This window comes from Grampus griseus (assembly GCF_964374135.1).
Source record: "Grampus griseus genome assembly, chromosome: 11".
In the NCBI taxonomy this organism is placed as follows: Eukaryota; Metazoa; Chordata; class Mammalia; order Artiodactyla; family Delphinidae; genus Grampus; species Grampus griseus.
In genome coordinates this window covers 25,044,356-25,067,066 of record NC_139005.1, presented here as the reverse complement: position 1 = coordinate 25,067,066, position 22,711 = coordinate 25,044,356, and the positions used below count along the sequence as shown (strand labels likewise).

The following is a 22,711-nucleotide window of genomic DNA, read 5'->3' as shown; positions in this document are numbered from 1 at the left end:
TTGTAGTGTCTTTGTCTGCTTTTGGTGGCCTCATAGGATGACCTTGGGCGTGTTCTCTTCAGTTTTTTGGAATAGTTTGAGAAGAATAGGTATTAGCTTTTCTTTATACATTTCATAGAGTTCTCATGTTAAACTGTCCAGTCCTGGACTTTTGTTTGCTGGGAGTCTTTTTATTATGAATTCAGTTTCACTGCTAGTGATCTCTTTATTCAGATTGTCTATATCTTCCTGATTGGGTCTTGGAAGATTGTATGTTTCTAAAAATGTTTCCATTCCTTCTAGGATGTCTAATTTGTTGGCATATAAATATTTTTAGTATTCACTTATGATTTTTTGGTATCTCTGTGATATCAGTTGTAATTTCTCCTCTTTCATTTCTTGTTTTATTTATTTATTTATTTATTTATTTATTTATTTATTTATTTATTTATTTATTGGCGGTACGCAGGCCTCTCACTGCTGCAGCCTCTCCTGCTGCAGAGCACAGGCTCTGGACACGCAGGCTCAGCGGCCATGGCCCATGGGCCCAGCCGCTCCACAGCATGTGGGATCTTCCCAGACTGGGGCACGAACCCGTGTCCCCTGCATCAGCAGGCAGACTCTCAACCACTGCACCACCAGGGAAGCCCTTTTTTTGCATTTTTTTTTAAACATCTTTATTGGAGTATAATTGCTTAACAATGGTGTGTTAGTTTCTGCTTTATAACGAAGTTAATTAGTTATACATATATATATGTCCCCATATCTCTTCCCTCTTGCATCTCCCTCCCTCCCAGCCTCCCTATCTCACCCTTCTACGTGGTCACAAAGCACCGAGCTGATCTCCCTGTGCTATGCGACTGCTTCCCACTAGCTATTTTATGTTTGGTATTGTATATATGTCCATGCCACTCTCTCACTTTGTCCCAGCTTACCCTTCCCCCTCCCTGTATCCTCAAGTCCGTTCTCTAGTAGGTCTGCATCTTTATTCCCGTCTTGCCCCTAGGTTCTTCATGACCATTTTTTTTTTTTTTTAGATTCCATATATATGTGTGTTAGCATATGGTATTTGTTTTTCTCTTTCTGACTTACTTCACGCTGAATGACAGTCTCTAGGTGCATCCACCTCATTACAGATAACTCAGTTTTGTTCCCTTTTATGGCTGAGTAATATTCCACTGTATATATGTGCCACATCTTCTTTATCCATTCATCCAATGATGGACACTTAGGTTGCTTCCATGGCCTGGCTATTGTAAATAGAGCTGCAATGAACATTTTGGTACATGACTCTTTTTGAATTATGGTTTTCTCAGGGTATATGCCCAGTAGTGGGATTGCTGGGTCATATGGTAGTTCTATTTGTAGTTTTTTAAGCAACTTTCATACTGTTCTCCACAGTGGCTGTATTAATTTACATTCCCACCAACAGTGCAAGAGCGATCCCTTTTCTCCACACCCTCTCTAGCATTTATTGTTTGTAGATTTTTTGATGATGGCCTTTCTGACCGGTGTGAGATACCTCATTGTAGTTTTGATTTGCATTTCTCTAATGATTATTTATGTTGAACATTCTTTCATGTGTTTGTTGGCAATCTGTATATCTTTTTTGGAGGAATGTCTATTTAGGTCTTCTGCCCATTTTCAGACTGGGTTGTTTGTTTTTTGATTCTCTTGTTTCTTGAGGTAGGCCTGAATTGCTATAAACTTCCCTATTAGAACTGCTTTTGCTGTGTCCTGTAGATTTCAGAAAGTTCTGTTTTTATTTTCATTTGTCTCAAGGTATTTTCTGATTTCCTCTTTAATTTCTTCATTCATCCATTGGTGTTTTAGTAGCATGTTGTTTAGTCTCCATATGTTTATGTTTTTCCCATTTTTCTACCTGTAATTGATTTCTAGTTTCATACTGCTGTGGTCGGAAAAAATGCTTAATATAATTTCTTTCCCCTTAAATTTGTTGAGACTTGTTTTGTGGCCTAGCATGTGTTGTCTCCTGGAGAATGTTCCATGTTCACATGGAAGAATGTTCCATGTTCACATGGAATACACATTCATGAAAGAATGTGTATTCTGCCATTTTGGGATGTAATGTCCTGTAGATACCTGTTAAGTCCAACTGGTCTGATGTGTTATTTAAGACTACTCTTTCCTTATTGATTTTTCTGTCTGGATGGTCCATGTGATTTTTCTGTCCAGTGATGTAAGTGGGTTAAAGTTTCCTCCTATTATTGTATTATTGTCAATTTCTCCCTTTATGTCTGTTAATATTTGTTTTATATATTTAGATGCAAATGTTATATTCTCTTCTTGTATCGATCCTTTTATCATTATATAATACCCTTTTTTGTCTTTTGTTATAGCCTTTGTTTTAAAGTCTACTTTATCTGATATGCATATTGCTACCCCTTCTTTCTTGTTGTTTCCATTGCATGAAATATATTTTTCCATCCCCTCACTTTCAGTCTGTGTGTGTCTTTAGCTCTGAAGTGAGTCTCTTGTAATTGTTTATTTTGCTAAATATATGCAAACAATCACAGAATTTTTTTCAGTATGTTGCATTCTTTATAATTTCTCGCTTTGCTCTCTAATGGGTTATAATTATTATGACTTGAGGGAAATTTTCTAGTAATTTCCCAGACTTTCTTGTTGAATTTCCTACTGAGGTGTAGAATGATTAACCAGTGAAGGTTTCTCTTGCTGTCTTTGTTATTCTACATATAATATATATATATATATGTATATGTATATATATATATTTTTTCCATATATGTGGTCAAAACTATGGTTTCTTGCATTATCCCTAAAACTACCTTGCAGTTGAATCCAGGTGCTTCAGTATGGTGCGTTTTATAGAACTAGGTTTAGATTAATATTGCCTGTTTTGGGTTTACTCCAGGTTTCTCCTCTTAGGTTGATTTCGTTCTGCATTTACTGTCTTCCGGTTATTTATAATACTGGACTAACTGCTTGGAACAGACCAGCCCTGAAAATAGAAACTGAATCTATGGGGATATACAATTCAGCTTTCAATTTTTTTAACCCACATATAGCTAATTATTTTTCCTCTGTATTTCTATATTTTTCTGTTTCTATTAGCAGAAATGACCTCTTTATTTGAGCATTTCCGAGCAGTTCATAATCAACTTAGTTAATTGCTAAGAGACTCAAATTCTCAGTGGTAGGTCATTGTTATTTAAAACACATGCACTGAATACATAATCATTTTATGTCTTTTTTGACAAAAAAGTTAATTTGGGAATCTGTGGCTAAATAGTATATATTAATGGATGTGGAGCAGCCATAGTGAAACAGTAATAATGTTCATCTTTAGAGATAGAAATTGTTTTGAGTGAGGAGGATAAAGTCATTTTCAGTTTAGCAACTACAGTAAAGATAAGGTTTATTTTTATAATTTTACATAAAATTATTTGGTCATTTTTCCATTTCTGGAATGTCATTTATTATTTTTATTTTCTTTCTGGAATTTATATTTTGTCCTTATGTGTTTGATTCCTTTTAAATAAATAATGGATTCACAGAAGAGATTTCAAGTGATGAAGAGGAGACGAATGTAACTGCTCAAGCAATGCAGTCAAATAATGGAAGAGGTGAAGATGAGGAGGAAGATGATGATGACTGGGATGAAGAAGTATTGGAAGAAACTGCCCTTGAGGGATTCAGCACTCCACTGGACCTTGACAATAGTGTGGATGAATATCAATTTTTTACACAAGCCCTGCTGAGTATGTTGTTACTCCCTGAATCTTCAGATATGTTTTTCATTTCCATCTATTAGAAGTTGTTTTGGGATCTTGCCCCAAATTGGTTTAGATTCCCTTTAAATTTTTAATTTATTTTTAATTATAGAAATCCCCAAACATACACAACATGAGAGCAAATAGTATAACATCCATCACCCAATCCCAGCAACCTTAATCGTTGTAAAGTGGCAGGGTGAGGCTGCAGGGTATCCTCACAAAAGTAATTACAGGCAAGAGTATCTGCATATATTGTTCATCCTCTAGATATGAATGGATAAGGATTTTTGCAGAATGAAGTATCTCACATATGTTGCTTAAAAATTGTGGCCATATTGGGGCTTCCCTGGTGGCGCAGTGGTTGGGAGTCCGCCTGCCGATGCAGGGGACACGGGTTCGTGCCCCGGTCTGGGAGGATCCCACATGCCGCGGAGCGGCTGGGCCCGTGGGCCATGGCCGCTGGGCCTGCACGTCCAGAGCCTGTGCTTCGCAACGGGAGAGGCCACAACAGTGAGAAGCCCGCGTACTGCAAAAAAAAAAAAAAAAAAAAAAAAAAAATTAAAAATTGTGGGCATAAACTTATTAGCAATTCAGAATCCCCATGTGAATGAACAGAGTCCAATAGAGAGTAAATTTTTACTACATAAGCAATTTACCAATTTGTACAGCAAAGGACACTAGAAACTCAAAGATTGGGAGAAAATATTTGTCATGTACATGTCATAGGCTTAAGACCCACAGATTACAAAGGCCTTCTATAAATGAATAAGACCAATAACCCAGTAGAAGAATGAAAGATATAAATGGAAAACTTATAGAATTAAAAATAAATAATAAGCCAATGAAAGCACTTAGAAAATTATTATAAACAAATTATAATGAAAAAATCCCACTAAATAGGTTGTTTTATAGTTACATCATATTTCTCTGGTAATACCATAATTTAGCTTATTTCCACTGATGGACATATAAGATATTTCCAGGGTTTTTCTTTTTTACAAGCAATATTAAATTGAACATCCTTGTGTATAAAATATTGCTACTAACAAGGCAATGGTAGTGTAATATATTGGCATTATTTAGTATGCCAATGTATTGGTTGTTACAAATACCATTAATGAACCACCTCTATGATTTATTGAAATTCAGCCGGAGCAAGAGGTAGAGAGTACAGAGAATGATATTCCAAAGCATGAGGAAGATAAGAGTGTAAATGTGGAGACTGGAATGTGGAGGGTACGCTCTAAGGCAGTTACTTCCAGACCTGGGTGTGCATCATAGGCAACAAAGAAGCTCTTAGGTCTTGAGTGGGATCTCAGCATATGTATTTTGAAAATGCTCCTCAAGAGATAGGCAGCCAGCTTTGGCTCAGTCAGCATATAGGGACCACTGCTTAAAGTCTCTATGAAGTAGTAAAATTGTACCAGCCTTGAAATCTGGTGGGTTTTTTTTTTTCCTTTTTCTTTTTGGCCGTGCAGCATGCAGGATCTTACTTCCCTGACCAGGAATCGAACCTGTGCCCCCTGCAATGGAAGCAGGGGTCTTAACCATTGGACCGCCAGGGAAGTCCCCCAGTCTTGAATTCTGGACTGAGATTGTCTTTATCCCATTTCCCATTAGAGTGTTTTTGAATGTTTTTCTGTAAAGAGGTGACCTTGGGGATATGATAATTTCCTTCAGGGGTATATTATCTGATGATGATGTCCAAAAAGAACTGAAGGGGGCTAGACTCGGGAACCAAGCGTTAGGAAATTACTTTATTGATTTAGGAGTAATAGGGCCCTGGAGTGGGAGGATGGCATTTGATGGGACAAAGCGTATCAGTGAAAGACATCAAGAAAGCAGCACAGAATTGGATGTGGAGAGAGCATGATTAAAGATGCTAGGCATTTACAGTGGTTGACTAGGAGACTGATAGAACTAGTGATGGAAATGGGAGATAAGGAGGGTTTGGGAGGTAAAATGTTAAATTTGGTTACAGTTGTACTGAGTTTGAGGTGAGCTATCCAAAGTAAAAGACCAGGAGGCTTAGGAACAGTTTTGCCTAAAGGTACAAATTTGAGTTTTTGGCATAGAAGTGATGCTGAAGGAGCAGGTAGCATGAGAATTCCTGAGGAAAATGGTAACAAGTGAGTAAGGTGTTTCCCAAGATCTGGATTTTAGGCAGCATTCATAGTTTGTAAAAACCCAGGAAGAAGAGGAGATGGGGAGGGAGCAGAGAACTAGGCAAAACAGATTTGTGATGTCCCAACCTTCCTTTATAGCCCCACGTAGGTCGAGTACTAAAGTGAGTACTCAGGAGTAGTCCTTTGTTGGAATAAGTTTTATCACCTATTGTCTGTGATCATTTCATTGTAATCTGATTGTGTTATTAGTTATTCTCTGAAATAATAATTGTCATTGGACTCCTTTATTTTTCCTTCTCCCTCAACACACCCCCAAAATACAACAGCTGTGCAGAATCGGGATGCTGCCTGGTACCAACTGCTGATGGCACCGCTCAGTGAGGATCAGAGGAGGGCGCTACAGGAGGTGTACACACTGGCCGAGCACCGAAGGACGGTAGCAGGTCAGCCAGCATGATTTCTAGATCGGAGTGCATGTGTCAGAGTGCCCGTATTCAGCTTTTATTTTACGAGCCTGGTGGCACCTAAATACTGTTCTAAAAATTGTTAGAGGCCAACCTTTCAAGATAATAAGGAATTACCATTATTGTATGATCTTTTTAATCATCCATGATATATTAGCTCTGTGAAACACCATGTGTTAATGTGTCTTTAGTGGTGTTCTTATTCACACCCTTATCCTATTTTGGAGCCAAAGGTAAGATGTAAAGGTTGGGATGAATCTTGCTGAGGGAGAGTTAATCAGCTGGGTCACCCATCTAAACATCTAAACAACAGATGGGTCAAAAGCATTTTATGAATTCTTGCAGGGCGCTTGTATTCCTAGAAATTGAAATACCCTCCATTTCTATTTGTTGGGCTTTATGTGTTGGTGATTCTCGTTGATTTTCAGTTTTTGAGCTGGAGAAATTGTTTTACACAGACGTTGTTATGGTCACTCCTAGAAAATTAGTGGAAGATTTTGTAATTACAAAAGTATTTTAGTGGGGAACATCATGGAATAGGAATCTAGAGTTTAGAACCCAGCTTCTTCTGCTTGGATTTAGGCTTTAAGTCCTGTACAGATTCTGTATCGGCCCTCCTGATGTGAGAAGGCAGTGTGCCCTTTCAGCAATAGACACTAGCTTTGAGCCTTGTTTTTATTTTGCTCAGTTTTAGCAAATAGTCTTTCCAAGATAGAAAATATAACTACAGTCTTCCTTCGGTATCTGTGTGGGGGGGATTGTTTCCCTGACCTGCCTTGGATACCAAAATCTGAGGATGCTTGTGTCCCCTGTTAAGATGGTGTGGTGCAGTGGGCCCTCTGTATCCGTGTGTTCCATATCTGCTGGTTCCGCATCCCCAGACACCAAGACGATGGTACTTACTGACACGGGTTTATTAAAGGCTAATGTTCAATTGGGCAGAATAATTAATACCACGATTCACATTCCTTCACAGTACTAACTCTAAAGAATCTGGCCCCTTTGAGGTTATTTCCAACTTTGTCACCTTAAATACTCCTCTCTTTTCTCCCCTTTCTCTTGGCAAATGCTAGAGGCAAAGAAGAAGATTGAACAACAGGGAGGCTTCACCTTTGAAAACAAAGGAGTCCTCTCTGCATTTAACTTTGGGACTATGCCCACCAACAACTGAAAGAAGGAAGATCAACCGACCAAATGTCATCGCTACGTGGTACGTCAGCCGGAAGGAGAGGGTCAAGGGGAGCCGGGGCTACTCTTTGTGCCACCTGCTGTGCCAGTTACTGCCTGGCGTCCGGCATCACCTTTCTCCACCCCTGCATCCCCTTTGACCTTTCTCACCCTGAAATATATATTTTAAGCACCTACTGTAATGTATGAAATTAAAGAACAACAAAATCATTGGACTGCAAAGGACAAAGCATATGCTCCAAAGGATGAATGACCAAGGTGGTTTTAGAGGATTGGATGGAATTGCACGTCTCAGGTTTTGCCATGCAGAATCAATGGATTTATGCTAATAACAGTGCCTTCTGTTGTACATGAATTATCTGAAAAAATTTTTTTGGAGTGCATTGCAATTTTTTTTAAGGCATAAAACATATTTCTAGATAAATGTAAACCTTGGCTATATGTTGACTTATTCTGCATTTCACTATGTGAATTTACTGTTAGGACGTTAGCTACAAGTCACTCTGGTTTCAAAATCATCACTGCTCCCCTTGCTCTCCACTGCTGCTGGGGGTTTTCTTCAGGGGTTGTACAATATGCACTGGCTCTGGTTTTTCATAAGGTGTTTTTTCCTAAAGATGTGGCTTTCCTAAGAAGTGTCTTATTCTCTCTTCCATCATATTTTTCAGCCCTGAAAGGGGTGGTATTTCTTTTGAGTCAGCCTATATGAATATCGATTTCATTCATAACCTAATAAGTTCAGGACTCAAAAATTTCTTGGCAGCGAGTGGCAGGGACTCTTTTCATCACTGGAATTAACAATCAGTCCAAGTATATTCTGAATCATTCACTTAATTATGCAATTAATTGACAGTTATACTAAAGCACATTGGACTTCTATGAGAAAGGTGCTACATAAGCACACTGTCTTTCTGGATGGGGGCTTGCATTTTCAGTAACTTATCATTCCAGCTGTGTTGGACCCGGGTCCAAAACATTTTGTAACAATATTTTTTATCTAGGAAAAAGACCCAAGTAAATCTTACTTCTTGCTTTCTCACACATCTGAATTTTCTCCTATCTAATCTGTCCTAGTTTTTATTATAGCTTAGTTTGGCTTCTTATATTTTTCAAGGGTTGGGGATATCAGTCAGCTGCACTCTGACATGGTAATGATGCAAGATAGCCCATGATAAATATCGCAGATGGAGGTTACAGCTGTTTTTCTGAACTGATTCAACACCAGAACATGGGTCACAGTGTTTTCATTCAGTAAAGCAAAAGTGAATTTTCAGAATTTAATATATTTCTGGATATGATACAGTTGTCCGTTTTTGTGAAATGTTTGCGGCTTATATTTTCCATCAGTCACTGGAGGAATTTTCTCCAGGTGCTTTCTATATTACCATCCCTTGTTAATATGAACTCTTTTTAGAATTTTAGGTTATTTAAGTAGTTTTTTACAGAAGTAGCCCAAGAAGCCATGAGTTTCAGAGTTAAATGATCCCCTGCTTTCTTCTGCCCCCTCTTCCCAAGGCATTGATGCTGAATGTGCCAGCTGGCGGTTAGAAGAGAAAGATGGCATGGGGGAGACTGTAGACATCGTAAGCTTTGAAGCTCTTCTTTTTCTCCTCATGTCCCAAATGGTTTAATTTTAACATAAGTAACATGCCTTCACACTGGACTGTAAAAGGCATGTGATTTTATTTTTGTGATGTATTGTCTTCTGCAGTATTAAAGGGAAAGAAGTGTTAATGTGTATCATCCTATCTTGTTTTTGAAGCCAGGGTAGTTGTACAGTTTTGTTACCAGCAGTGCTAACCTGAATGTGATATGATTACCTTGGAAAGGCAGGAACTCATATGAATGTACTGTAAAATAAATGCGGACTGATTCCCAGGATCTTGAACTCCTCTGTGTGAAATGTTTTCTGAAATGTGGAGGTGCTAAAGCAGGTGATTAAAACCCATCAGTGTGTGTTTTCCTGACTCCTGGGGACCTGGAGCAAGGTGACCATAGGTCTGGGAGGGTAGCAAGGGCTCATCAGGAACAGCTAAAGACTGGGGAGTGGTTGGGGGCTAGAGCCCCCAACCAAGGTGTCCAAATAAGAGCTGCAGAAGCTCTGAAAAAGCAAGGTCATTCAACCACATCAGGACCTTGAAGGAAAGGAAAAAATGCCTGAGGTGGAGCCATTTTCTGATGGGCTGCCATCAAATTAGGAGTGGAATGGTAAGCGCTGGCCTTTTGATTCTCAAATGTTTACCCAGCATGACAATAAGCTCCTCCTTCCCACCTCTAATTTATGTTAAGACCACACTGAACCAGTAAATTGTTAATCAGTGAAAATTCTAAAGAAAGAAAACAATGAAATTATGTCATTTATTTAATAGAGTGAATTACAGTCCAGTTTTCTATTCAGCAGGGGAGACTGAAAATTGTAATAAATTTATGGAGGAAATCAAGGAAAACTTAGCCATGTGATCAGAGACCACCAGCATTTGTATGTATGTATGCATGTGTGTATGCATGTGTTTTATCTATTAAAAAAAAAATCATTTCAGATAAGCCTTAAATGGTAAGCCTTCCTGTCCCCGTTTCACTCTCTCCATCGAGATCAGTGTACAAGTGGGTTGGAAACTTCTCAGACAGCCCACTTGTGAGTAAGGCCACAAAATCAATGAAAAAAAGGTTGGACTATGTTTTTAGGAAGAAGCATAAACGGCGCAACTGTGGCTGATCCTGTAGAGGTGTGTATGCAACAGAACTTTGAGTGGCTGGGCAGCAGGAGAGTCTGGGGCAGACAGCAGTGCTGGCAGAGGGAGGAGAGGTGTACAAGGCTCTGACATCAAGTGGGGAGGTGAGCGAGTGCACATGCTCCCTGCAGGGTACCTGAGAGGAAGTTCACCTTGGAGATCACCTAATTTGGAAAAAAGATTTCACAAGTACACGGGGGCCTCTCAAGAGCTAGGAGTTGGCGGCTTCCCAGAGTGTTCGGAATATGCCTGGAGCTGAGAGCAACTCAGGCAGGAGTGACCTCATGGAGACTTTTTTTCCAAAAGGCTTCCTTGGGCATGAAGGGAAAACCTGGGGAGGATGAGAACTACCCAGCAAGGCCTCCTGGGTACCTGTGTCCCCCACAGAGCTCTTAGTTAAGAGTGACACACCATTCTCACTGCCTAGTGAGTGAGGATGGTCCCCTCACTTCTCCCCCTTTGCAGTCATTCTCTCCTGCTGCAGCTTGACCCTCACCCCTTAACTCCGCTCTTATGCCCACCTCCCTGCCCTTACCTAGTCACAAGATAGAATGATTTTTCAAAATGCAAATCTTGGTTGTATCACTCACCTGAGAGATTAAGACCTCTCAGCGGCTCTAAGGATGCAGATAAAATCATTAACGTGGCCCCAAAGCCCCTGAGTGATTGGCTCTACCTCAACTCTCTCATCCTTTTCTCACTGCCTTCTTCCTCCAATTCACTGGGTTCATCTCCCTCCAGGCTCACTGATGCTCTTTTCTCCTCTTCCCTTCTGTCCTTTACCTGATAAATTCCTCTTCATCTTCACTTTGGAACATAAATATTACTCCTTATGGAAGCCTTTCTGGTCCAAGGGCCCCTAAGTCAACTTTGAATCATGTATCCCACTTATAATCAAATAATGTGCAATATAAGCTGTTAGAGCCAAATCTGTGTCTTCCTCACTCCTGAAACCCCAGCACCTAGCAGAGTGTTTTGCTTACAGTGGGTTTATCATTGGTACCAGGGCCCCCCAAAGAAGACTCTGGTAATAACTACATTGGAGAATTCAGGAGGACTCAATATATCCCACCTAAAATCTAATTATTTACTTTCCTGGCTACAGTCACAAACAAATATTTTTTTAAAAATTTTTTTTTGCTGTACACGGGCCTCTCACTGTTGTGACCTCTCCCGTTGCGGAGCACAGGCTCTGGACGCACAGGCTCAGCGGCCATGGCTCACAGGCCCAGCTGCTCCGCGGCATGTGGGATCTTCCCGGACCGGGGCACGAACCTGTGTCCCCTGCATTGGCAGGCAGACTCTCAACCACTGCGCCACCAGGGAAGCTCCAAACAAATATTTAAAGGAGGCCAATAATTTCATCTCCCCTTTAAGTATTTAAGTACTTTATTTAAATACTTTAAGTATTTGCTGTATTTATTTGGTGGAGTTGGGGAGAAACTGATTTTTTATTAATAAAAATCATATACTTCTATTTTCAAAATAAGAAACTTTATGCATTTATTACAATTTTCCAAGCCAGATAACCTAATATTGGTCATTCCCAGTAACCAAAACTACAAATTCAATTTCCTAATTTTTAGCTCTCCACAGCTGCTGACGTCGGACAACCCTCAGCTAGGTGGTGCCAGGATTGGGAGCATTTTCACATAAATTAGAATGTTCGACGTTGGTAGATGCCAGCAAGAAGTATTTATTTTTTCATGAGGGTGTTGTCTACTTTGGTGGGAACAAGACTAGTGTTCATTTCCTAGTTAAAGGAGGAGTTGTATTTGGAAAGGTTCATTCACTGGAACCATGTTTCCCGTGTGTCCCGGTGAGGTTTCAGCCCTCCTTACAGCGGGTGCTCCAGGCCACTCCCTCTGGCCAGCCCCTTCATGGGGTTGTGGTTGGGCACTATCGCCAGAGATTCTCTGAAGGTAGAGACAAGTTAAATAAGAAGATTGTTTACTTTCTCATTGTGCCTGCTTCTGACAGGCCTTCAGCCTCTCTTTTCAACCAAGATTTGAAGAATATGGTACAGCCTAAACTTTGGATCTAGAGTTGTGTGACTCCAGTTGGATTCTTCTTTGCTTGTGGTAGCCAGCCTGCATGATGACCCCCAATGAACTTTGATATCCCTTGGGTTGTTCTTTCTCACACTGTCCCATGGTTGGACTGTGAGAACAATGGCATGTAGGAGTTACGGTATGTCACTTCCAAGATTAAGTTATGAAAATCTATGACTTACATCTTGGGTGTGTTTTATCTCTCTCTCCTCCTTTCTCCATGTTCTCTGGTGGGAACCATGTCATGAGCAGCCCAACGGTGAGGACCACATGGTGAGGAACTGAAGCCTCCTGCCAGGAGACACATGCGTTAATTAGGAAGCAGATGCTTCAAATTTGTCAAGTTTTCCGAGGCCACAGGCGTAGCTGGCAGCTTGACTATAACCTCATGAGGGACCCTAAATCATAATCATCCAAGTAAGCTCCTCCTGGATTCCTGACTCTCAGAAACCGTGAGACAATAAACAGTTGTTGTTTTTAGCTGCTGAGTCTGGTGACAGTTTGTTATGGTGCTGTAGGTAACTAACACACTTTACAAAAACTCTCCTATACTTTGTACTATGAATAAATAATATACCCTGGATTGGCAGGAAATAGAATGCTGACATCTGATATGAGGCAGAACTAGGTAATCTCCAAGATTTCTCCCCACCCCAAGATTCTACAATAGGTTGAAACTGAAGACTGCCTATGATACCCAAATTTCCCTAAAATAGTCTAGATTTTCTACTTTCAAACTAAGCTATATTTAAAAACAGATATGACAAAATCTGTAGCTCAGATTCAGTTTACATCGTGTTTATAGACGTGAGGCATTTGTTCTCAAGTACTACCATTTATCTTAATTTTTAGTCAGCTTTATTTTTTTAATTTTTTTTTAGCTTTATTTTTTAACATGCAAAACTTTCTATAAAAGAAAAGGCATGGTGTAATTTATAGGCTATATTTTAATTGTCATAAAGCACCATTTGAAACCATGGCTGAATTGATTTTTGACATATTCAGGCATTATCTTGAGTTACACTGACTCAGTGGGTCAGCTCTACCGAACTCATGAAATGAGCCTGCTAGAAGAACTGCTGCAGGATGACTTGGATTTTAAAATTTTTAGTATTTTAGGGAACAAAAGTATTAGAAGTGTTTCTTCCTTTGGAAGCTGAAAGCTTGATAGCAGTTCAAGAACAACTTGGAAATACCAATCGTTTGGTTATCTTTATTTTTGTTTCCGAAATTGCAGATGAACTTTGTGGCCTGGGACTCTCAGAAAACTGCCAATTTCTGTTTTGATTTTTTTGAAAATCAAAGTAAAAGGAGGAACAGTAAATGACTATATTTTTGGTTTTAGAAATTATGCCAAAGTGTCATAGTAATATCTCATCAAAGAACAGTTTCACATTCCCCATTTGTTAATGGACTTAGCCATTAACACAAGAATTTCTGTTTTACAGAATATTTATTGTTGTAAGTATTATTATTATTATTAGATATTACTAATTAATAGATAGCCAAAGTTGCTCAGGCAGGAGAAGGGTAATTTTTTACACAACGTAAGTTTAGAAAATCTGAGTCTCTGCATTTAGCTCCTGATTTTCACACTGGCCTGTTAGGAGTTTCTTTATCTGTAGAACAGGGTAGAGGGAGGCCTGGCTGCCTTGGGAAATTTTGTCCTCATAACATGAGTCTGATATTTTATAAAAGGAGAATTGTCTCTATTCTTAGTTAAAAAAATTTTTTTTTTACCTTGTAATTCAGAATTAGAAACAGAAAGGAAAAAGAGGGAACTATGTAGAAATTATTTTATACTTCATTTTAAAAACCAAGTTATGTTGTTTTCTATTTGCAAAAATGCTATATTCTTCAAAGGTAATATGGTTCTTGAAAAATAGTACAGCTGTGCCTCATATCACACTATAAAAATTTTAGGAAACTACAATCATAGAGGAGCTAAAAGACAAGACACTTAGTAAATGCCTCTTTAAGGAGCAAAAACAAGTTGAAATTTTGAAAGTAGTTAACTGAGAAACTGCTGACTGGTTCTGGGGGTGGAGGTGGCCATAACTGTGATTTTTGATTAGATTTTTATATTCTTAAACCTCTATCGTCTCTTGTTGTGAATATAATTTTTCCCCCCTTCTGCTAGGCTATGAAGAGAAAAAGGAGTTTTGAAGGGCAAGTGATCCTTGCCCCTGACAGAGGAGGGGAAGCTAAAAGTTGCGAGAACTCCAGGAAATTCATATGGTTGCAGGATGGCAGCTGGGAGGTCGGGATGGGGGAGCTTGGCTGTTTCCTCTGCTCCTAGTTCTAAGATGCACTTAGGGAAAACTCTGTATAGATCTTTTCCTTCCCTAGCCCCTCTGTGTATTTGTTTGTTTCTCTTGATAATTAGTCATATGGTTCTTATCTTTGCATGCTGAGTAATTCTTATTTAATACTGGAAATTGTGTAAAAAAAAAAAAAATAGAGGCCCGGGAATTCCCTGGCGGTCCAGTGGTTAGGACTCCATGCTTCCACTGCAAGGGGCACAGTTTGATCCCTGGTCAGGGAACTAAGATCCTGCAAGGCCAAAAAAAAAAAAGAAAGAAAAAGAAAAAAGAGCCTCCATATGATGATGACTTTCAATGGAGAAAGTTCAAAATTTTCTTTAAGATAACAGAGTGGAAGAAGGGGGAACTCATTGTAATACAATCAGAGACTGGTCTGGGTTGAGGTTAGATTGCAGTTTGGGTAAGATTCAGTCTACTGCTTGTTTGCCCTGTACCTAGGGCTTGGCCCTTCAGAGTTTCAGTTAAGAGATCAGTAGGTCTGGGTCTCCTTAGTGCCAAGAACTATGGGAATTTCTGCCCTGCTTTTCAGTGGTTTTCAGCTTAGCTCTCTCATCTCCCACCATGCACATCTTTAGAATTAGCTGAGTGCCTTGATGGGGGAGACCAGATCTTAGGTCTCCAACTTTGGCATTCCAATCCTGAATGCCCACCCAAAGCTGTTTCTGTCTCCCCAGCAGAGACCTTCCGTCTGGACCTAGCCTAGATCCTCAGTCTTCAGCCCATGCTCAGAACTGGCAAATACCTCTTGGAATAGTCAATTGCCAATTCTCGGCAACTTTACAAATGTTCTGTCTCTCAACCTCTGGAATTTTAGTCCCTCCAGTAGTTTGCTTTTGCAGCTCTCTGATACCTTACTAAACATGATTTAAAAAGTTTATCTGGATTTTGTAGCTCTCAGTGGGAGCATTTTCCTGCCATGAATTCCATCATATCCAGAAGCAGAAATATACCTTTTTTTTTTGTCCATTTGATCTGACCTGGACTGAGAGAAATGAAGTAAAGTCTTCCACTACTGTTTGCACCTGTTTCTCCTTGTGCCTCTATAATTTCTGCTTTTATCAATATTGTTGCTCCATTGTTTAGTACAGAGGTATTCAGAGCTGTTACGTCTTCATTTTGGTTTTTATGCTTTGACACTATAAAAGTGCCTTTATTATTGCTTTTTGGCCTGATTTCTACCTTCTCTAATATTTTATTACAACAGCCACTTTCTTTTTGTTTTGCTTTTTCCTGGTATGTCTTTGTTCATCTTTTTATTTTTAACTTTTCTGAATAATTTTGTTTTCAGTGTTACTCATATATAGCCTAGGAATTGGGTTTGTGACCTAGATTTGTGAGTCAATCTGAAAATCAATCTTTTTCTTTTATTAGGTAAACTAAACCTACATTTATTGGTTAATTTTAGATCTATGATATGTGTAACATTTTATTATTGTTTTTAAATGCATAGCTCCTCCTTTTTTATTTTTTATATTTATTTATTTATTTGGCTGAGCCGGGTCTTTGTTGTGGCATGTGGGATCTAGTTACCTGACCAGGGATCGAACCCGGGCCCCTGGCATTGGGAGCACAGAGTCTTAGCCACTGGACCACCAGGGAAGTCCCTGTGTAACATTTTCAAAGTCTGTTCTATGTAGTCTTTCTTTCTGATAGTGACTACATAATTATATCTTTAATACCTTTATTCTCTTTTTTCTTTAGAATAATATCTAGAATTTTCCTGATATAAGCAGCATTAAAATTGCTTGTATTCTCTTCTTTCCCTTCATCCCTTGCCCTCCATCCCACAATTTTGGTAAATAATGTTATCTTTCTTAGTGCTGACTTTTGTACTGTCAAGTATGTTTTACTTCTAAAACTTAATTTTTCAACTTAAAATGTCTCTTGGTTTCTCAGTATTATAGATGACGCAGTCAGTGAGCTTATTCTTTTTTCAACTTTCCTTCTTATCTTTCCATTTTTTTAGGTTATCTTTTTTAAGTTGTCAGATCACATACCACATGTATTCTATTCTGTCACCCTTATTTTTCTCTTTTTTTGATCTTATATCTATGGGTAGATATATTTGCTGCCCATGAGAAGTCTTTTTACTGAGGCTGCCTCAGTCATCCCTTGACTGGTTACAGTTTTTCCTCTAGTAGTTTCCTTGAGAAGAGCTCACACAAACATTATTCCCTGAATTCTGGAATGTTCAAAGCAATTTGGTAGTATTAACTGTTGGAAGGAATGTGACTAAAAGCTCTATTTCTGGCAAGAGTATAAATTGGTACAACCACTGGAAAGCAGGTTTGCCACAACTCATAAACATTCACTACTCTAGGACTCAGAAATTTCATGTCTATTCAGGGACAACTCATGCACAGGTATACCAGGAGTCACATAGAGGGCTGTTCATAACAGCACTGTTTATAATAGTAAAAACTGAATGACCACCAAAAAACAGATAGATAAGTAAATCAAGGTATATTCCTCAAATTAAACTTTATACACCAGTCAAAATTAATAATCTATAGTTACACTCAATAGTATAGACAAAATCTTAGCAATGTGCTGTATTTTACTAATTCTCATCTTTGTCATTTTAATATTTGTAAAATTGTGATATATCTTACAATTGATGGCATGTCATCATTTAATTAGAAGATATTATTTTTTATTTTATTACGTAAAATAATGCTGTATCTTACATTTGATGGGACCTTATATTCAATGACATATGCTAATAATGTGTGACAAAATGAAGTGTCAGAAGATTACATAAATATGATGCCCTCTGTGTAAGGCTGAAACAATGAAAACTAAGCAGTTTTTATTTATGAACACATATATGACAATACTATGTGTGTTCAAGGGAATAATAAAAAAGTGTCAGGATGGTGATTCCTTCTGGTGGGGGAAGTTAAATGGATGGGATAGGAAAGGTAGATGAAGGTTATTGTTTGAGTTCTCATGTTGGTTTCATGGGTATTTATGTTATTATTTAACATAATGGCTTATTTTAATAATCAATAATTAACATAAAATTACCATAAATAAAATACATATACATATAATATTGATACATAAATGAGGACATGTATGGACTAAGAATGCAGATATGTCATAAACCAAGAATTCTGACTAATTTTATACATCTTAGATTGAAACTTTATATTAGAAGTAAAACTTGGCTGGTTCATACTGTCCTTGGGTATAAGTGTTGAAACTATCTTCTGACATTGAATGTTGCTTTTGAGTAATCTGACGTCTGCCATCATCCTGATTTCTTTTTCAAATGATATAATCATTTTGCTTGGATTTCCAAATGATTTTCTGCCTGTTTAAAGACAATGGCTTTACTAATACATGTCTGTTTTGTTGGAGCTGGATCAAATTTCCCTGATATACAGTGTGCCTTTTCAATAGGTAGGCTTAGATCATGTATTTCAGGACTATTTTCTATAATTATATTTTCAAATACGTATTCTATTCCACTGTTTTGTCTTTCTTCTTTTGAACTCTGTGCATGTGTGGGATATAATTTACTTGTCTTCTATATCTATAATTTTGTCTCGAATCCCTTTGATTTCTTTCTCTATTTTGGTTTAATTTTGCTTGCTTTCTCCACTTCTTTCCTGCCTATCGCTTACTGTGCTTTCCATAATATCTATTTTCCTTTGTGCTTTTTAATAATTTATTCTTTATATTTGATTTTGGTTTTCTTTCCTGAGTCCTGACAGCTCCTCTTTCTCTTCTTCCTGTTATTGATCATGCCATCAACATCTGTTGTCTCTTCCTTTCTTCTCTTAGTTCTTCTATTTCTGCTTTGCTCTCTTCCTTCATAGTTGTGATTTTATTTGAAAACAGTTCTTATCTGGTCTGTGACAAGTCTTTCTGGTGGATTTTCTTATTTATAGGAAAGTTTTGCTGTGCTTTCCCACATTTTCTTATTGTACAGAATTTTTATAGACACTATATCAGTTATTTTTGTAGTTTATATTTTCCTGAACTAGCTACTGGCAGGTGATCAGGGAAGTGTAGGTAAGCAGGCGCAAGGGTTATCTCCTTTGTTGGTATAGTGAAAGACTCTTTTCTCCACGTCTCATGTCTTTTTTCAGTCCTCCTTTATCACCTTCTCTTATGTTAAATAGATATTCTGGTGTACCATTTAGAATAATACTAACTTAATTCCAATGGTATACATACATATATGTATATCTACATATACACACACACATACATACATATATACATTTTGCTTCAATATAGCTCCCTTTGCTCCCTCCTCCCTTGCATTGTTATTAATTGTGTATTATTTTACTATCGTCATAGTGATTACATCTTTATTAGAAGTACATCAATATAACAGTATCATTATTATTTTATACAGTTGTCTTTTAAATCAGTTAAGAGAAGAAATAAGTAAAAAATACATTTATGTTGTGTTATACATTTACCTATGTGTGGTAGACAGAATAATGGTTCCCCAAAGATGTTCATGTCCTAATCTTCAAAACCTGTGATTATGTTTACATGACAAAGGAGAATTAAGTTTCCAGATAGCATTAAGACTGCTCAGCAGCTGGCTTTAAGACAGGGGAGGCTATCTTGGATTAGCCAGGTGGATACAATGTAATCACAATGTTTTTAAAAGTGGAAGAGGGAAGCAGAAGAGAAGATCAGAGTGATAGGGGAAGGACTCAACCCACCATTTCTGACTTTGAAGATGTAGGAAGAGGACCACAAGTCAAGGAATGCAGGGAAATCATAGAAGCTGAAAGAGGGAATTCAGTGGATTTTCCCCTAGAACTACCAGAAAAGAATGCAGACCTGCTGACACCTTGATTTCAGCTCAGTGAGATATGTTATGGACTTCTAAACTTCATGAGATAGTATATATGCCTTGTTTTAGGCCACTAAGTCTTTGGTAATCTGTTACTGCAGCCATAGGAAACTAACCCACTATGTGAAACTAACCCACTATGTAATTATCTTTACTGTGTTCTTAATTTATTCATGTGAATTCAAGGTCTAGTTTCATTTTTTTTTTTTTTTTTCCAGCCAGAAGGATTTCTTTTAGAATTTATTGTAGGGGCAGATCTGCTAGCAACAATTTTTCTCAGTCTTTTAAAAATCTCGGTATGTCTTTATTTCACCTTCATTTTTGGATAGTTTTGCTGGATATATACTTTTTAGTTGGCTTTTTCTTTTCTTTGAGCACTTTATCATCCCACTCTCTTCTGGCCTCCATTGTTTCTGATGAAGTCAGCTGTTAATCTTATTGAGGATCCTTTGTGGTGGATTGCTTTTCTCTTGCTACGTTGAAAAATTTCTTTATGTCCTTAGTTTGATTATGATGTGTTTAGGTATGGATCTGTTTGAATTTATCCTACTTAGGGTTTGTTGAGCTTCTTGGTTGTGTAGATTAATGTTTTTCATCAAATGTGGGAAATTATCAGTCATTTCTATTTCAAATCTCTTTTTCTGCCCCCCTCCCCCTGCCTTTTTCTCTTTAAAAACGGCACCTCTGTGTATGCCCCTCTGAACTTCACCTGGTTCAGTATGGTGTCTTCAGCCTGTTTTTGTGCTCCCCTGGTTGCTTCACCCAATGCTGTACCTACCTGAGAAGGTGATCCCTTCATTTTGGCTGCTGCTTTTGATATTTGCTACTCTTGATACCTCTGGGCACCTTCCCTCTTTCCCTCTCTCTCTTCCCCAGCACTTGAAAACTATTCAAAGTCAGTCCTGTCCACAGCAGGTCTCATTCAGGTGAGGTCCTCTCCTTTCACTGGTGATTTCTGAGGTCTATTGCTGCTATATCCCTCTGTGCTCTCCTGTGCTCTCTCATTTCTGCCTTCTGCTCAGCAGCTTTTTAAAACACTTCCATTTCAATTTAGACTTAGTGGGTTTTCTGTTTCCCAGTTTCATGAAAACTGAGTTTGTGGCTTTAAAAACTCTGTGTTTTTTTTTTGGCTTCCCTGGTGGCACAGTGGTTGAGAGTCCGTCTGCCGATGCAGGGAATGCGCGTTCGTGCCCCGGTCCGGGAAGATCCCACATGCCGCGGAGCGGCTGGGCCTGTGAGCCATGGCCGCTGAGCCTGCGCGTCCGGAGCCTGTGCTCGGCAACGGGAGAGGCCACAGCAGTGAGAGGCCTGCGTACCGCAAAAAAACCAAAAAACCAAAAACTGTGTTTTTTTCCTGTGGTTTTCAAGAGAAGTCATGAGAAGATTCATTAAGCGACCACCATATTTATACCAAATAGCCTCCAAGTATGTTAAAAAAATTTTAGCGTATTTTCAAAATCTATTTACAGTGTTCAGAAGAAAGACAAGACAAAAACAAAGTTGGCCCAGAGTTTCAGTCAGATGTTATGTCTGTTGTTTTGTTCACTTCAGTGCACAACATTCAAGGGGTTGGGGATCAGTGTGATGTTACAGGAGGTTGGTCACATGTCTAAGTTGAATTTTGAGCAAGTTTGGGAAAACCCCTTAATAGGACCTACATCAAACATGAAAGTATTATAGTTTCTTGGTGATTTTCTTCAATTAATCTTGGGAAAAAAAGGAGATGCAAAGAAAGAGAGAAGGCAATGGAATTTTGCAAACACAATAGAAGATGCAAGTGGAGATAATGCTTTGGACTAATGAGTAGGATAGAAAAAAAAAGATTTCTTTCTCTGATTAGATAAGCAATCACATAAAAGTGGACAGATGGGTTTTTGATGTAAAACATAGTTTGAGAGCCTGTGATAGTCTCAGAAAATTTTCATTTTAAGTTTGTAAACCAAGAGCAAGTCAAGTTTCAATTGATAAAGCGGTATCATGTAATTCTAAGTCTTGTTATATATGTTATACTGTGTATCTAGCTAATACACATTTTAACAGAAAAGGCATAAGTGACTGGATTAGGAACCTCATCGTGTGTCAGTTATCCATTCCAAACTCATGGCATTTCTAGTGCTGAATGCATCACCATTCACCAGATGACAGGGTCAGCTCTGCAAGTCTTGTGCTTTGGAAAAAGAACAAACAAACCTATTTAGCAGCAAAAATATCAGGAAGTCTTCAAGAGCTTGGTTTCAGATATCCTAATAGAAGGTAGAGGAGATCTGTTTGTAGAAGGGGATCCTTTGCATAAGCCTCCAAGTCACAGGCTGTTTACTAACTCTCGGCTGCTGAGGCTAGTCCTAGTAACTCCTGATAAACGCACCCAGACAAGATGGGGAGGCCCTACCGTGAAATGCTGGGATGGGATACAAGAGAGCGGCAGCAATGGCTGCTGCTGCAATGTGATCTCTCCAGATGGATTCTTTCATCTCAGGTAAAAAGTTCAGTCCTACGATCTCATTCTTTTTTTTTTGCAAACATTGCAATGGTTGACTTTATTATAGGGATTAAAATCTATGATTAAAGTGAGGTAGTGTCAACAATCCTTTCTTAATCCTATATTGATTCAACAACTGCTGTGTATATGCTTTGGTTCAGTTAAGTATGATGGACTAGTTTGTAGACCCCTGAATTCCAACAACAGCAACTGATATACTTACAGTGCAGCTGCTGAGCTGATAACCCTTCTTTATGATAGTGTAATAGAGTGGAATGATATTAAGTTACTCTGAATACAACAGGCATGACTCTTCATTTGTCTGTACTATATTAAAATATATTCGTATTTAAAAATCATGTAGTTTTTATTTTGAAAACACTCAAACTTTGTGTTACAGACCAGATTATTTCATGACTTTTTATGAAACTTTAAAATATAATAAATAATATAATCCACGGATGATTTGTATCAGTATTAAAAATGATTATTTCAAGGACTTTTATAATCCCTTAGTGATAAGTGATGCCTACATATGCATGCTGCTCTTGAAATGGGCTCAGAGTCATTTAAAAAAATACTAGTATGGGTGTTTCTCTTCCCTCACTGGCTACATTCTGGATCAACACACTCTGAGTGGCAAAGCTGAGAGAACATAGTGGAGAAATAGTGAGTGGGTGAGAAACAGGGGTAATTAATATAAGTGCTCGGAAGTCCTGTGATGCCTGAAAGGATTTAAAACAAAAATGTAAGAGCACCGGAGGAGTAGGTTTACACTGTGCCACACC

General features: G+C 38.4%; 1 protein-coding gene across 1 annotated transcript in view; it reads left to right on the top strand.

Annotated features, from left to right (window-relative positions):
* Positions 1-9,388, top strand: part of IPO8 (importin 8) — a 70,118-nt gene extending 60,730 nt beyond the window's left edge. The window contains exons 23-26 of the mRNA XM_082666104.1: positions 3,519-3,722; positions 6,190-6,306; positions 7,401-7,537; positions 9,031-9,388. Of these exons, the coding sequence (XP_082522230.1) occupies positions 3,519-3,722; positions 6,190-6,306; positions 7,401-7,498 (419 nt within the window). The 3' untranslated portion in view covers positions 7,499-7,537; positions 9,031-9,388. The remainder of the gene's footprint in view (positions 1-3,518; positions 3,723-6,189; positions 6,307-7,400; positions 7,538-9,030) is intronic.
* The last annotated feature ends 13,323 nt before the right edge of the window (positions 9,389-22,711 follow it).